Genomic DNA, 14,914 nt, shown 5'->3' with positions numbered 1-14,914 from the left:
TTACGACAAATATTGCTCCGCCCATCCATTAAACCGTGCATCCATACCCTTACGAACTTCTTCAAATACCGCACGCTTGGAATGCCCAAAATCTGCTAGCAAACCCAAGTTCTTCCCAAAACCATCCTTATCTTGAATATTAGTCCATTGCCCAATTGTCTTCCTTTGCCGTTTAGAACAATTAGCTCCAAAAAATAAGGAGCATTTCTCCCGATTAATAAATTGTCTGGAACCATCCGCATAACAATCAAGCACCTCTAGTACTCCCTGGACCTCCAGTACCAAAGCTTGACAAAAAATAGGCAAACCACCTGGGTAACCTGCATACCATGAAGCACCCCAATTTCTTCATTTCGACGTAAAAGTGTCGATAAACCTTCTGCACAAATTAGAAACAAGAACGGAGACATTAGATTTCCTTGCCTAAGACCCCTCTGCTGTTGAATGTATCCGTTTGGCAAACCATTAATCAAAACGCTATAAGTAACAATGGAAATGCATGCCTCAATTCTCTTGCAACATTCTTCACAGAAACCCAGTTTACGAATCATTGCCAATAAAAAACTCCACTCCACCCTATCATACGCCTTCGCCATGTCTAATTTCATAGCCAAATATTGATCTTCACCAGCTGGGTGCATCTTCAAACAATGCAAAATCTCATGAACAACCAGGATATTATCTTGGATTTGCCTCCCCACCACAAATGCAAATTGATTCATACTAATAATTCTCTGTGAAACCACCTTCATTCGGTTTGTGATAATCTTCGCAATGATTTTATATAACACATTACATAAAGAGATCGGTCGGAATTGTGTCATCTTCCTTGGGCACGCAACCTTTGGGATTAGCACTATGTGTGTATGATTGATTTTTTCCAACAATATACCTGAATGCCAGAAACCTGCACCATCAGAATAATCTCACCCCCCACCATCTCCCAATGATCCTGAAAAAATCCACTCGAGAACCCATTCGGACTTGGGGACTTAGAAGCCGGAATTTGAAAAGCTGCACTTTGGACTTATTCATCTAATATAGGCATCACAGCTCCTCATTATCCCCCACACTAACTCTTGGATCAACCCACTCCGTCACCTCCTGAATCCATCGTGGGTTACTTGTAGTGAATAAGTTAACAAAATATTCCCCTGCCATATCCTTAACCTTAGCCAAGTCCTCCCACCATACCGCATTATCATCCTCCAAACCTCTAATACGATTACTTCTTCTCCGCTTTACCATTTGAGCATGAAAGAATTTGGTATTTTTATCCCCTTCCTTCAACCATTGAATTCATGATTTCACCTTCCAATAGAGTTCCTCCTCCCTGACTAATTTTTTTAACTCCGTTTCTTTTTCTGTAACCTCAGCACCGGCAAAACACTTGGACTTATATGCAATGCGGAGTTCCTTTTTCAAAGTTTCAATCCTTCCCTTCGAATTCCTTCCACGCTGTCTGTACCACTTGCGAAGGCCATGTCTTACTTGCTTCAGTTTCTCCATAACTTGGAACGCTCGAGACCCAATGAAATTTCTTTCCCATGATTTTTTAATAATATCCATGCAGCCCACCTCCTTACTCCACCAAAGATCATACATAAATCTATTTCTCTGAAATGGCATCCGGTCTTCGGTGTACAAAACAAGCATTGCATGGTCTGATCCTTCCAAAACCTCATGTTGAGTTATAGCTTCAGGATACACCCCAAGCCACCCATTGGAAGCCAAGCCTCTATCCAACCATTGTTGGATCAGTCATTCGTCACGTTTATTCCTCCAAGTAAATGGGTATCCCATAAAACTCAAATCCATTAATCTACTCATCGCCACAAACTCTCAAAAATCCCACATACTATTAACCGATTTATAGTTCCCTCAAGTCTTCTCCGAGTCATCCAAAATATCATTGAAATCCTCTATCACCAAGCAATCATCCCCCGCCACCTCAATACGTTGATGTAATATACGCCGCTGGTCCTTTCATTTTTTATCGTCCTGTTAACCCTAAAAACTACCAAGCCTACGTGTCGCGCAAGCCGAGTAACTAATAAGCTAACTACGTCCTTCAGTTGATGCGGGGCATGCCAACTCGTCAATCGAGCTCTGCCGAAGAGTAAAATATGTTGATGTTGCGTTGATCACGCGATTGACTTCTTGATCTTGTGACTGCGGCCGAGGAAGGAACCATCTCGACCCTTGGGTTCTAGAGTTTGAAGACAAGGCTGCTAGTTCTGTGAAGTTCACAAACTGTTAGTGCCAGATTCAATCATGGTGATTATATTCATAAGAGTATAAGCACGCCGAATCGACACCAGAGTATAGGGGCACAGATAATCAAAACAGATATATGTATTGATGGTAAACGTGGTTCGGCCGTCAGAATGCCAAACTCTCAAGCCTACCTATGAGTATCCAATCATAAAACAACTCAGCGTTCAATGTAATAAGCCCTAGTAAACTGTAACACCTCACTTCGTCGAGAATGCTGATGAGATGACCTCTGCCAATAAGGATTCAAAAATCCTCCTCGGCCGAGACTTGGATAGATAACCAGTTGGCCTCGACATAGTGTTGTTTATCCAAACTGAAGGTGCTTCACGGTCGGCTGATTCTACGACAACAGTGTTGTTTATCCAAACTGAAGATGTGTCGGCTAGAAAGGAAAATAAAAATCTTAGAGTTGTTAAGAGGTTTCACGAAATCGAGGGTTTGCGCAGGGCAGTTTGTATGTTGAATTAGAGAGGCTTGAATGATGTCCTCTTCCCCATATTTATAGTAGATAACCTGCTTCCGATCGAATCCCAACTATTCTCGGATTAAGACTCTTTTCCTCGATCCCCCTTTATCTCAGCCAGTCCTAATCCTTATCTTATCGAAACTCATTCTCGTATCATGATTCGACTACCCATGGATTCCTAATAGGACACGGTCGGCCTTGGCTTTGTGGGCCATAAACCGGATGACCCCCAATGACTCCTAAGCACAGCCTATGGGCTGAGAATAGTTTAGTGCTCAAGCCCAAACCAATATTTTGGGCCCAAACACGTCCGTACTAGCATAAACTGCAAAGAATCTCCATTTCTTCACCTTATCATCATGGATGCCCACCTCAATAAAGAAATCCGAATATTTCACTAATAACACCTGATTATAGTCTTTCCAAAATATGCACAATCTTCTTCCAATACCCTTTGGCTCTACTGCATGCATATAATCCAAACCAATCCTCCATTTCAAGTAGGCATAGCGAGGACTCCTATCTTTCATCTCCAGAAGTACCACTATGTCAGTGGTATGGAGCCTATTTTGCTCCAGAAGATCATCAACTGTCAGGTCACCCCCAATTCCTTGACAATTCCAGCATATAATTCTCATGGTGCCTTGGGAGACCCCTCTAGGTTGGTCTCCTCCGCCTCATTATACAAAGTCACATTCTGTGAGCGCACTCATCTTTCCTCCACTTCTGTTATTCCCACTACCCCTATCTCACATTCTATCTCCGTGTTCATCCATTTTTTCCCTTTCATTTCTTTCGAAATGGCTTCAATAATTGGAGTCAAATCAAATGGATCTAAATCTTGTTCATTATCTTGCCCAAATCCCTCATTCCGTAACATAGTCTCATCCATTCCAGGCACTACAATGTTTAAGTAAATCGCCTCACCACTTTCTTGTGATACACAGACCGTTTTACCTACATCTTCCTCCTCAGCATGCACCTTTAAGACTACATTCTCCACACCTTCTGCAACTACACCCCCTGGGCCAATCAAACCCGCATCAAAAGTCGCCTCCTGAGCTCGATGCTCATTATCTTCCCTCTCCCTTTACAATCGGAGTTTCTCAACGAAAGAACCACAACAATCTACTCCCTCACCCACCTTACTCATTGGTTTGCTCGGTGAAACCGTCGTATCCTCGAGCTCTCCCTCCCCTACTAAAACCTGCCCATCCACATCCTTACGCTGCCATTCTTCCCGAGTATCAGAACATTCTCGCACATTCCCAGAGTCCATATCATCATCCCTTCCATAACACTATTTTCCATCTCTCCGCCCAATGCCGCTAAATCTTCCTCTTTCTGTATTTCCACACACCCCATTAGATCCTAATGAACTGTATCTTCGAGTAGCCACATCCATAAGCTTGCCTTTAAGATCAATTACAGCATCCAAATTTTTAAAAGCATAAAACTCATCCCTATGACCATGGTTCCCTCCTTCATTCACACCCATATGTTTGTCCCCACACACTCGCGTTGCATGGCCCAATAATCCACATATTAGGCAATACCTCGGAAGACATTCATACTTAAACTCCACCCGCACTATCCTATCATCCGGAAAATTCACGAACGTCCCACGCATCAATGGCTCCCTCACATTGAAACGCATCTTAACTCTCAAGAACCTCCCAATGCAGTCCCTACTAGAAGATTTATCCACTCTTATTACAATTCCCATACATCCACCAATCGCTAACGCCACCCCTTCCGTCATGCACAATGGGGGAACGTTGTGGAACTGCACCCAAAACATCCCTAACGATAAGGAATCCCAACGATGATTTCCCCTTACCGTACAGTCCGCAATCATGACCAGATCACCCTTAAACGTCCATGGAATATCAATCTCCAACACTCGATGCAAATCTTGCTTCCCCATAAATCTTGCCAAAAACCTTCAATCACCGAGTTCTCTAATAGAGACACCCTTCCTTCCCCTCCATAACGAAGTAAAACAATCAATGAAGGCATCTCTATTCACCCCCTTGTCTGTTAAGACTTCCACCAACAAGCAGTGGTGGAACTCCAACAAAGCCTCATCGACTTCCCTTCGGCCAACAGTAACCCCATCCCTTTCCTTCTCTGACAAGGAGAGTTTAGCACCAAACCTCATTCCCAAGTCAGCAAAATCTTCCCCCTCTGAACACTCCTCCATGTTACGCCCTTCTCAAAGTCTTACCCTTCCTAAGCCAACCACACTCCACCAAAATCCTAGTCTTCCCCTAGTACAAACACAACTCCTTAACACTGCGTAACAAACACTTACTCGCACAACTAAGCCGAAGCCTATGTCAGATCACACCAGCGCTACAAAATACTTGACAAATCATTGAGATCACACTCAAAATCATCAAAAACCTTGGTCACCGACGTTCGTTGCAACCCAAACCCTAGATCTCCTCCTTTCGAGGAACCCAATCTCTAATCCCTAGAATTTGGATTCGGTGCATGAAACAAATCTCTAATCCCTAGAATTTGGGGGAAACACTGTATATGGTATGAAGCCGACCTGAAAATATTGCAGATATCACGGAGAGCCAATTTTATAATGTTTTTGTCATTCCCATAATCAAGGGGTCTATCTTTAATGAGTTTATTTGCTCTTTTTTTTGCTCTTTGTCTGATTTAGTATCTATTTACAGACATTTCATTTCATACGAAATGAAAATACAAGCCCTTTGAAATACCAAACCAAACCAACAAAATTCGAGGCAGTACGAAAGATGTTTGGGAGAAGAAGTTCAGTTGGAGCAGTCATTGGAATTGGGGCTCTGTGCTTGTTTTTACAGAGTGAACAAGTCCATGGAGCTGAATACATAGTGGGAGATAAACAACTTAAAAGAAATTTTTATTTTTTTGTTTCCAGTTTTAATTTTGTGTTATTTTTCGTTGTGCATTCCTCATTTTTTTCTTCTACCACTAAAAAACGAAATAGTTATCGAACGAGTTCTTAATTTTCTCCCCAAACTTGATGAAATACATACATCTACTAGCTATACATTTTAATTATTATTTTCATACTATTTCTTAATTAGTTTTGTTTTTTCATTCTACAGTTTTCAAATATGGCAACCCATTGTTCCGTGTGGCGGGTGTGGACGGAGAAGGGTACGAAAGATGCAAATCAAAAGAACATCTTATGAAATTGTATGACACTGGGAATGATCGTGTGGTGTTATGGATTACTGTGGATAAGGAATGAGAATTGCAGTTAAGGCTGGCTGAGGGATTTATTTGTTACCAATGTTGTTTTTTTAATACTTCATTTTACAATTAGTACTAAAGAATTTTGATGAACAAAAGGTTCAAGATATAAAATGTGATTCATTTCGTTTTTTATATCACACTTTATTTTAGGGTGTTAGATTGAGGATATGTGTGCAATGAAATATAAAGTAAATAAAATACAATATTTACGAGTTCGGGAAGTGTGCCTACGTCCTCGAGGCAATAATAGAAGTGCAAAATAACTCTCACTATTTCTCGCGTTCTCTCTAGCCCTGGTATAACTAATTGATGTTTTTCTTCGGCATCCCGTTCTGTCTTTCTTCCCTCTTCTCTTGCCATGTTTTTTCCTTTCTTGGTTGGATGATTGTTTTATAGGTAAAGCGTCTTTCAACCTAACAAACCTACCAAGACACTTTCTATGACAATTTTGTAAAGGTAGGGTCATCCACTCAACCAAATAATAGATGGAAGACACATGGTCATCCATATTTACAACACTCCACATTTGATGGTCACATATTTTTTATTGACTATCTCTTTAGAACTTCTCCAACAATAACTTAAGAGATAACAAATCTTCGATTGACTGTCTCCTTAGAACTTCTTCAATAATAACTCATGAGATGACTGGATGGTCTAAAGGAAACAAAAATATATTTTGATCATATGGCCAATGTAGCATATTCTAAGATGCTCCCCCTAATTTTAATAAACCTGGATTAACTAGCTTGTCATCGTGCAAATGCATGTCGATGCAATTCTTGAACTTCTGAAGTGAAAACTTTGGAGATATGTATTTCGGAGAGATATGAAGATATAACAACAAATGTTTGCTTCGTTGATTGTGGTAGGATCAATCTATTTCTGTATGTAAATGCAAATCCTTTTTGTGAGCTATTTGTATGCAGGCTAGAGAGAGATTCAGATTTTTCTTACCCAATAAAACCATGGCTAATAGTGAGTTCTTTGGAATAGAACAAACACTTGTCTATAATTTCCCAGAGATAACAAATGATCAACTTCATTTCATTCCAATACCTATATGTTGGTATTGTGCTTCCCAAGAAATGTAATATATGATTCAATGTATTTTGCTAAATACATGACGGCACATACTTCACTAAGATATGGTATTTCCTGACCAAGTATCAATTATCAAATCCCTCATGAGTCATGAGGATGAATAATACTTCTTAGTGACTGAATATTGGTTAATCATTTGAGTGTTCAACTCATGATCTTCAATCCATATGGTTCTTTAATACCATAATCATTTGAGCCTCAATCTAATATCAACTCTTACAAGACATTTAGTTTGTTGCAACAATATTATAATGAAAATACTCGCGAAGGCAATTTATACCATCTATTGGTATTAAGTACATAATTTGTGTTTTACCCTGATAGGATTTTTACTACTCATGTGAATGGGCTTAAATCTCCTATTTTACTTGCAAGAATCACAAGGTTATTGTAGTATAAACGGATCTCGCAAGGTTGTCTCCACAGGGATTATTAAATAATTCGAAACTAATCAGATTCCATTTAATTATAGTAAAGTAGAAGTTCAGGTGATTGATTTTATACCCTAATTAAAATAAAAACGAAATTAAAGAATTAAAATAAACAATCTGCAATATTAGAGCTAGAGAGAAAAAAAAAACAGTTTTGGGAGAATCAAATTAAGAAAGCACTAGGGTTCCACCATCACCTAGCAATCCTATGAATTTTTACCAATTACTTATAATCTACACATGCCACTTTGAAGGTTAGATTTTCCTAATTCATATTCTACTTGAAACCTCCAACATAGAACGTATATCTAACATGCAACCCGTCCGGACGTTCGGATCAAATCTAAACATAAAAGACTCATTATGCTTTATGAAAATCCTTTGAAACAACCATGCAATCCTTAAGACGTGATATTCATCCTAAGAGAAATTACAATTATTAATCACAAGAAGCCAGCGTCAATTTCAGGGAACCTTCCGACCAAAATTGCATCAAATTACTTTTCTAAAGATCCTAATGGTGATCAGGCATTACGACAATTAGATAGTTTTTATCCCGATGATTAACAATTCAAAGTACGCATGCAATCAATCATAAGCAATTAAATAAAAATCACATATTCATGCTAAGGCTCAAAGCTTCGCCCTAGCAAAAGAAATTAGTTCCGCATATTCATAATTGAAATCATAGAAAATATTCTTAAGAAAAGGATTGAAAACACCTTCAAGTAGAAAATCTCCAAAACCCTAGTAATTCTCTCTGTCTCCAAAGTTGCATAAAATCAAGCGTACTCCAATATGGTAGACGGCCCAGCAATATATCTGCTCAGCCTCCACAAAAACCCTAGGAAACTAAAATTAATTCCCATAAAATAGGAAACATAACCCTAAATTAAATGATAAAATTCGTTTAAAATCTGAACAGCCACGTTTTGACCCATAAGCTGCTCCAAAACTGGCCCAATGTAGCTGGATTTAATGTTTGGGATATTCTGAACACTTTTCTAGAAGGCCACGAACCCATCCGAGGTCATCTTGGGCTCCAAAAACGCACTTTAAGCTCAAAAACGTCATTTTCCAGCACTGCGCACTGCTTCTTTATTTCATCGCCAGAAAATAACCGCTTGGTGGAAAAATCCCAAATTTTGATACGATCAAGCTAAGTGACTCACGAACGTCCTCCAACTGGAATTACTTCAAAATTCGTCCATTTGGTCCTGTTTTGCTCCAGAGGAAGTCGAAAGTCCTATATTGAAAATACAATTCAAAGTATCAAAATTCTTCCAATATATTAACCAAAATATACTAAGATTAGGGTAAAATATATAATATAAAATCTACTCATCAAATACCCCCAAACTTAGCTTTTTGCTTGTCCTCAAGCAAAACAAGACTCAAACAAAAATAAAAACTTAACAAACTAGACAACTAGCTAAAACTCAACCAAGACAAAATTTCCACCTTCAAGTTGCAAGCCATAGCAAATTTTAAAAACTAGAACATCTTTTCAAAAGTTCCAACCAATCCCACCACAGAGTCTAAAGTCATTTAGAATCAATTAGAACAGAATTCACAAACTTCCTTTGGTGTAAAGTGAACCAACATAGTTAAGGAAACTCGACTAAAACCCTTACCTCTCGTCCTTCTTTATTTCACATATACTAACATTAAATATAACTATTTTTCTTTTTCTTTTTCAATTTTTTCTCTTTTTTTTTTCTTCTCATTTATAACAATTTTTTTTTTCAGTAACAGTAGTGGTCGTGCAATGTCGGTTCACTTAAGCTTTCGATCCAACCCATGTAGCGAGCTTTAGGTCAATGACTCCCAAACCACTAGGGCTTTAGGGCACTAGGTGTAGAACACCCCTATGGACTTATTAACCCGAGCTGAAAATGCTACAAAACCAACTAACCACTTTGTCCCATGCCAAAACTCTACCGTTTGACGCGAGAATCACTACTGATTAGGCAGGACTGGCCCGGTTACTAGGCAAAACCTTGGGTGAGACAATTATTACTTTTTTTTTCACAATAATAACTAACTTTACTTAAAACAAAAATTAAAATTAAACTTAGACTAAAAGCAAGTGTTTCAATCTCACTCCCCACAAAACATGTTGGTGTGATGTGCAAAGTTCAAATTATAATTCATGAATTAGTGTCTAAGCAACGATAAATAGCAAAGACTCTAATGTGGGATTAACCTTCACCATGTCCATTTGTTCTAACGTTTAAAATAATCTATGGATATTAACTTAAAAAGAATGAAAACTTTTAACCGACACAAAAATTAAAAACGTAAAATGTTATTTTCCCACCCCCAAACTTATTTCACACTTTGTCCTCAAGGTGTGGAAACAAAAAGAAAACTAAAAAAAATAAAAAAAATAAAAAAACACAACACAACAACTGTGACACTAGAAAAAAAACAAATAAAAAATAATAATAATGGACAAGACTATAAAAAGAAAATAAAATGAGAAAATATATAAATAAATAAATAAATATATATATATAATAAAAAGAAAAAGAAAGGAAAGAACAAAACCTGGGCTTGAGGAAAAAAAAAAAAAATCATGGCGTGACATTGGATTCCCTTCTTGATAAATGGGATGCAGCTGGCAGCCTATTTGACAAGTACCGTGCAACTGGCATGCAGATGTTTTAAAAAAAAATTGTCAGTCATGAAGGCCACGTAAAAGCATGCACCATTAATTGAAGACATTGGATTCCTGCAAATCTTGAGTACAGAGCCGAACGGCTCTTCTCTTTTCACCTAGTCTAGAGCCAAACGGCTCCATTGTAGAGTCATTTCAAAACCCCCTCTTGGCAGATAAAGGAAACGTTCAGATTTTGCACACGTGTCGTGCATCCGGGGGGTGAGTGCCTTAGGATTCCAATTGAAAAACGCCATTATGTTCCATTTGTCTCATACGCCATTTCTTTCTAAATTGAAAAGAGCTATGTTTCTCTCACAGTTTTCTCTCATTTCCCCATTTCATCTCCGCTCTCTCTCCTTCATTACTCCCAAAAAGACAAAAACCTTCTCTATCTTGAGACAAACCAAATAGACTCTCTCGGATCTCTTCCCTCGTAGCCCCCATCCATGGTAGAGCGAAACATGCATGTCTGATTCCTCTAGGATAGTGCTCTGGTCCGCAACACTGATACCCAAACGGGGTGATCTAAAATAGTTCGTCCAAAAATCCTCCCTCTGCAGGTAAAAACTAAGCCATGCCATGTCTCCTTTTGTTCGTTCGAATGTAAAGAGGTAGCTCCATTTTTGCTAACTGCATCACCAAGAGTAAAATGAAAATGTCTGTGACTGATGCATTTGATTGTTCTGTGTATGTCTCAGTTTCCTCGCAGAGTGATGCATCTGTAGCCGTCCATAATCCAACAACAACACACCTCCGTGAGTACCCAGCCGTGGTGGAAAATCGGAAAAACTGAAACCCAAAGGTAAAATCATCCTCCAATCTTGTGGTTTCATTGTCCAATTTATTTGTTTGAGACAACTGGAACAAAAACTAACACATGCATGTGGTTTTATCAGTGTGACGACCCCTAATGGTTTCAAATCTGAGACAACAACACAAGAACACACCCTGAGTCGCCACCTCTGCTCAACCAAGGATCTGCAAATGATGAGGTAAAACCCGTAACCCTTTTGATGGATTGACGATGATCTGATATTTGAATAATATAACCACTGCTGGGACTGAAAAATGACACTCAAATCCAGCGTATAACCGAGAGAAAAACAAGCTTAAGCTGCCGGTCTAATGGTCCCAGAACACAAACTAAACGGCAAATGTCTCGGCCGCTGCAAATCATGAAGGTAAAGATCTCGTTCTTTTGCAGTAGCTAAACTCAACATTTACATGTTCAACGATAGTTCATTATAATGCCATATTTAACCTGTGTGTACTCATATTTTTGCTCTTTATGTAGGGGTATACGGATCCATGATAGAGCCAAGGAAATAGAAGTAAACACACAAGCTCAACGGATGAAAACAGCACAGGCCGCATGACCCAGATCGGTGCATCTGGGAGGTAAAATTCGAATCCTTGCAAGTGTAGTTGTTGTAGATCTGGTAATAATAGCTGTACTCAGTTCTGTGGTGTATGGATCTGCAACAATCACCCCCAAACTTGCATCTGTGAATGACTTTTTATGTTGACTTCTTTAAATTTCCAGTATAGTGTAGATGTGGTTGATGTAAACGTAGACTTGATGCTGGGTGCAGGATTCCAGCATAGGACGCGCTTTATTTTCCACATTCGCAACCTGCAATTAACCAAGATGCGTTAAAATAAAATAAAATAAACTAAAATCAACTGGGTAAATAAAATCAACCTGCAATTTTTCATTTTAGATTTTTTTCGTTTTTTCTTTTCTTTATTATTTTTTTTTTTAATTTTTAATTTTTAATTTTTGTTAAAATGAAAATAAAAAATAAAAAATAAAATAAAATAAAATAAATTAGGAAAGAGTTTAGAAACATTGGGTTGCCTCCCAATAAGTGCTTTATTTTAAATCTGTAGCTAGACGTTGCAGAACTCCGATGGCTAGATCACTGGTGCCTTTAGAGTTGATGACTTGCCTACACCAAATTTTGCTATGCATGGTTTAAGTTGATGTCTGGTAACCTTAAATGTGAAACCTGTATCCTCAGCTTTGATGTCCACGTTACCATTTTGAAAAACTTTAGTAACTAGAAAAGGGCCTTTCCATCGAGACTCTTGTTTCCCTGGAAATGACTTGAAATCTGAACTTAATAACCACACTTTTTTACCAGGCTGTATTTTCTTAAAATTTGGGCTGCTTGGCAAATTTTTATGTTTTTTCATAGTGTTAATTGGCTGGTCATCATGTAGCACCCTTTGCTGCTGTGGTTTAGGACTTGTACAATCACGAGTTAAATTCGGGGGCTTTATGGATAGATGGTCAGTTGATGATCTGTTCATAAACTTGGCACTTGGTAAACCATCTAATGCATCAACACGCATGCATTATTGCTTGTCACCTGAATGTAAGCTTGCTTCAAACAACTTGAAAACAACAGTTTGATCTTCAACCCGGAATGTTAATGTTCCGGCTTCAACGTCAATAAGAGTCCGGGCTGTTGCCAGAAATGGGCGGCCCAAAATAATGGGCGTTGTCAAATCCTCATCCATGTCCAACACCATAAAATCAGCCGGTAAATATAAATTGTCAACCTTTACAATAACATCTTCAATGACTCTTCTAGGGTAGGTAATTGAACGGTCAGCCAATTGAATAATACTGGAGGTTGGCTTCAGCTCACCTTCACCTAAACGTTTGAAAACAGAATAAGGCATTAAGTTTACACTAGCACCTAAATCAATTAAAGCACTACTAAAATCACAATTTCCAATGGTGCAAGAGATAGTAAAACTCCCTGGATCTTTTTTCTTTGGAGGCAATTTATGCAATAAGAGCGCACTGCACTATTCTGTAAGAATCACTTTTTCAAAATCAACAAGCTTCTTTTTCTTTGTACAAACGTCCTTCAAAAACTTGGCATAAGATGGAATGTTCTTGATTGCATCAATTAACGGTAGATTAATCTGAACTTTTGACAAAGTCTTCATAAAATCTTTTAACTGTTGATCTTTAGCTTTAGGCTTCAACCTTTCAGGATAAGGCATTGGAGGCTCATAAACACGTTCTGCAGTTTTTGTGGTATCTTTGGATCTATCTTGGGACTGCCCAGAATCTGCATAAATTGCAGAATCTGCAAAAATTGCAGATTTAGTTTGGGGCTGTTCTGCTGCCCGTGAATTTCCAACAGAATTTTCATGTCCGTTGTTGTAACTTTTGCCAGACTGTAAAGTCCGTATAGCATTGCATTCTTCTCGTCCTCTTGGATTAGGTACTGTTTGAATAGGAAATGTACCCGGTGCTCTTTCTGAAACCTGTAAAGCAATCTGCCCCATTTGTTTTTCCATGTTTTTCATTGATGCATGCAGATTTTGGATTTCGTGAGTGGTAGTATTTGCTAATTTTTCAATTGCAACCTCCTAAGCTGCCTTTGGTGCAGCAGGTTGATGTACCTGCTGTTGAAATTGAGGCCTAGAGTTCAGATCTTTGTCCCACTTTAAATTAGGATGATCTCTCCAACCTGGGTTGTAGAAATTTGAATACGGGTCATATATGGGACGTGGAAAATTATTAAATGAATTAACCTGCTCCGCTATAAACTCCGGATAAGCATCTTTATGTGGACATCTCAAAAAATCATGATTTGTCAAGCTGCAAATGCTGCAGGCAGCTTGTAGAGGCTGTTGTACAGCAACCTGTGAACCCGAAATTCTTTGTAATAACATGTCAAATTTTGCATCAAATCTTTCAAGCTTTTTCTCCATTTTTTTCAATTTGTGCCGACACGTATGGTGAACCATTTGACATCTCAAAAACGGATCTAGATTGTGGCTGCTCAACTGCCCATTGTTGTGTATCTGCTGCCATTTTTTCAAATAATAAATAAGCCTCTTGTGCATTTTTATCTTTGTACGAACCTCCGCATGAAGCGTTGACAAGAGTTTTTGTAGTCATATTTAACCCTTTGAAAAATATATGCATTTGATCAGTAGTGTTAATACCCGAATGTGGACATTTTCTAATCAACTCTTTGAATCGCTCCCACGCCTCATGAAACTCTTCATTTGGCTTTTGGGCAAATGATAAAATTTGAGTTCTCATGTCAAGAGTCTTCGAAGCTAGATAATACTTGTTTAAAAAAATTTCACTGAGTTGGGCCCAAGTTGTAATGCTTCCAGATGGAACTGTGAGGAGCCATCTCCTTGCTTGATCTTTTAGTGTGTATGGAAATAAACGCAGCTTAATAGATTCGGCTGAAAATCCCCTCACCAAAATGTTTTTGCACCCCATTAAAAATTCTGCAATGTGCATGTTAGGATCATCAGATGATAACCCATGAAACGTAGGTAGAATATTCAACATGTGCTGCTTTATTTCAAATGCAGACCCTTCCTCCACTGCCGGATAAGTAATGCAATTTGGTATATTTGTTGTATGGGCTGTCAGGGAATCACCCAGGGGCAGACCTGCCTCTGGAATTACAAATGTCATTTTTTCTTTGCTGTGCAGGTCTTCAGAATTTAAAGACTGTAGAAAAGTTACCTACAGAGGAGGAACCCTCTGCAAAGTTTGCTCCCAGCGTTTCCTCCTTAAATTCTGCTCAAGTTCTGGATCAAATGGAATCAATTTCTGCACTGTTGAACGGGTGCTGACCATGCACAGATTTCTGAAATCTGGACTGTTGTACTGTTGTAATCTGTAAAAATAAAATAAAACGAAAATTAAATTTTTTTTATATGTATGAACAG

General features: G+C 38.6%; 2 protein-coding genes, 1 long non-coding RNA gene and 1 other non-coding gene across 4 annotated transcripts; 2 read left to right on the top strand and 2 right to left on the bottom strand.

The window, feature by feature from the left end:
• LOC139196768 (uncharacterized) lies at positions 1 to 3,381 on the bottom strand. The gene is made up of 6 exons (XM_070823110.1): positions 3,050 to 3,381; positions 1,372 to 1,738; positions 1,078 to 1,284; positions 893 to 952; positions 377 to 641; positions 1 to 320 (listed from the first exon to the last, which is right to left on the bottom strand). The coding sequence occupies exons 1-6, from the start codon at positions 3,379 to 3,381 to the stop codon at positions 1 to 3; spliced, it is 1,551 nt and encodes a 516-aa protein (XP_070679211.1).
• Positions 3,382 to 10,626: 7,245 nt separating this feature from the next.
• Positions 10,627 to 11,200, top strand: LOC139197197 (uncharacterized). The gene is made up of 3 exons (XR_011582334.1): positions 10,627 to 10,755; positions 10,894 to 10,997; positions 11,092 to 11,200. It is a non-coding gene; the product is annotated as an uncharacterized lncRNA (long non-coding RNA).
• A 1,353-nt stretch (positions 11,201 to 12,553) lies between these two features.
• LOC139196767 (uncharacterized) lies at positions 12,554 to 13,501 on the bottom strand. Its single transcript, XM_070823109.1, has 2 exons — positions 13,066 to 13,501; positions 12,554 to 12,855 (listed from the first exon to the last, which is right to left on the bottom strand). Exons 1-2 carry the CDS (start codon positions 13,499 to 13,501, stop codon positions 12,554 to 12,556), a joined length of 738 nt encoding a protein of 245 aa, XP_070679210.1.
• Positions 13,502 to 14,165: 664 nt separating this feature from the next.
• On the top strand, positions 14,166 to 14,270 carry LOC139197266 (small nucleolar RNA R71). The gene has a single exon (XR_011582505.1). It is a non-coding gene; the product is annotated as a small nucleolar RNA R71 (small nucleolar RNA).
• Positions 14,271 to 14,914: the final 644 nt, after the last annotated feature.

Source organism: Malus domestica, chromosome 06 (assembly GCF_042453785.1).
Source record: "Malus domestica chromosome 06, GDT2T_hap1".
In the NCBI taxonomy this organism is placed as follows: domain Eukaryota; kingdom Viridiplantae; phylum Streptophyta; class Magnoliopsida; order Rosales; family Rosaceae; genus Malus; species Malus domestica.
This window is presented reverse-complemented; position numbering and strand designations above follow the sequence as displayed.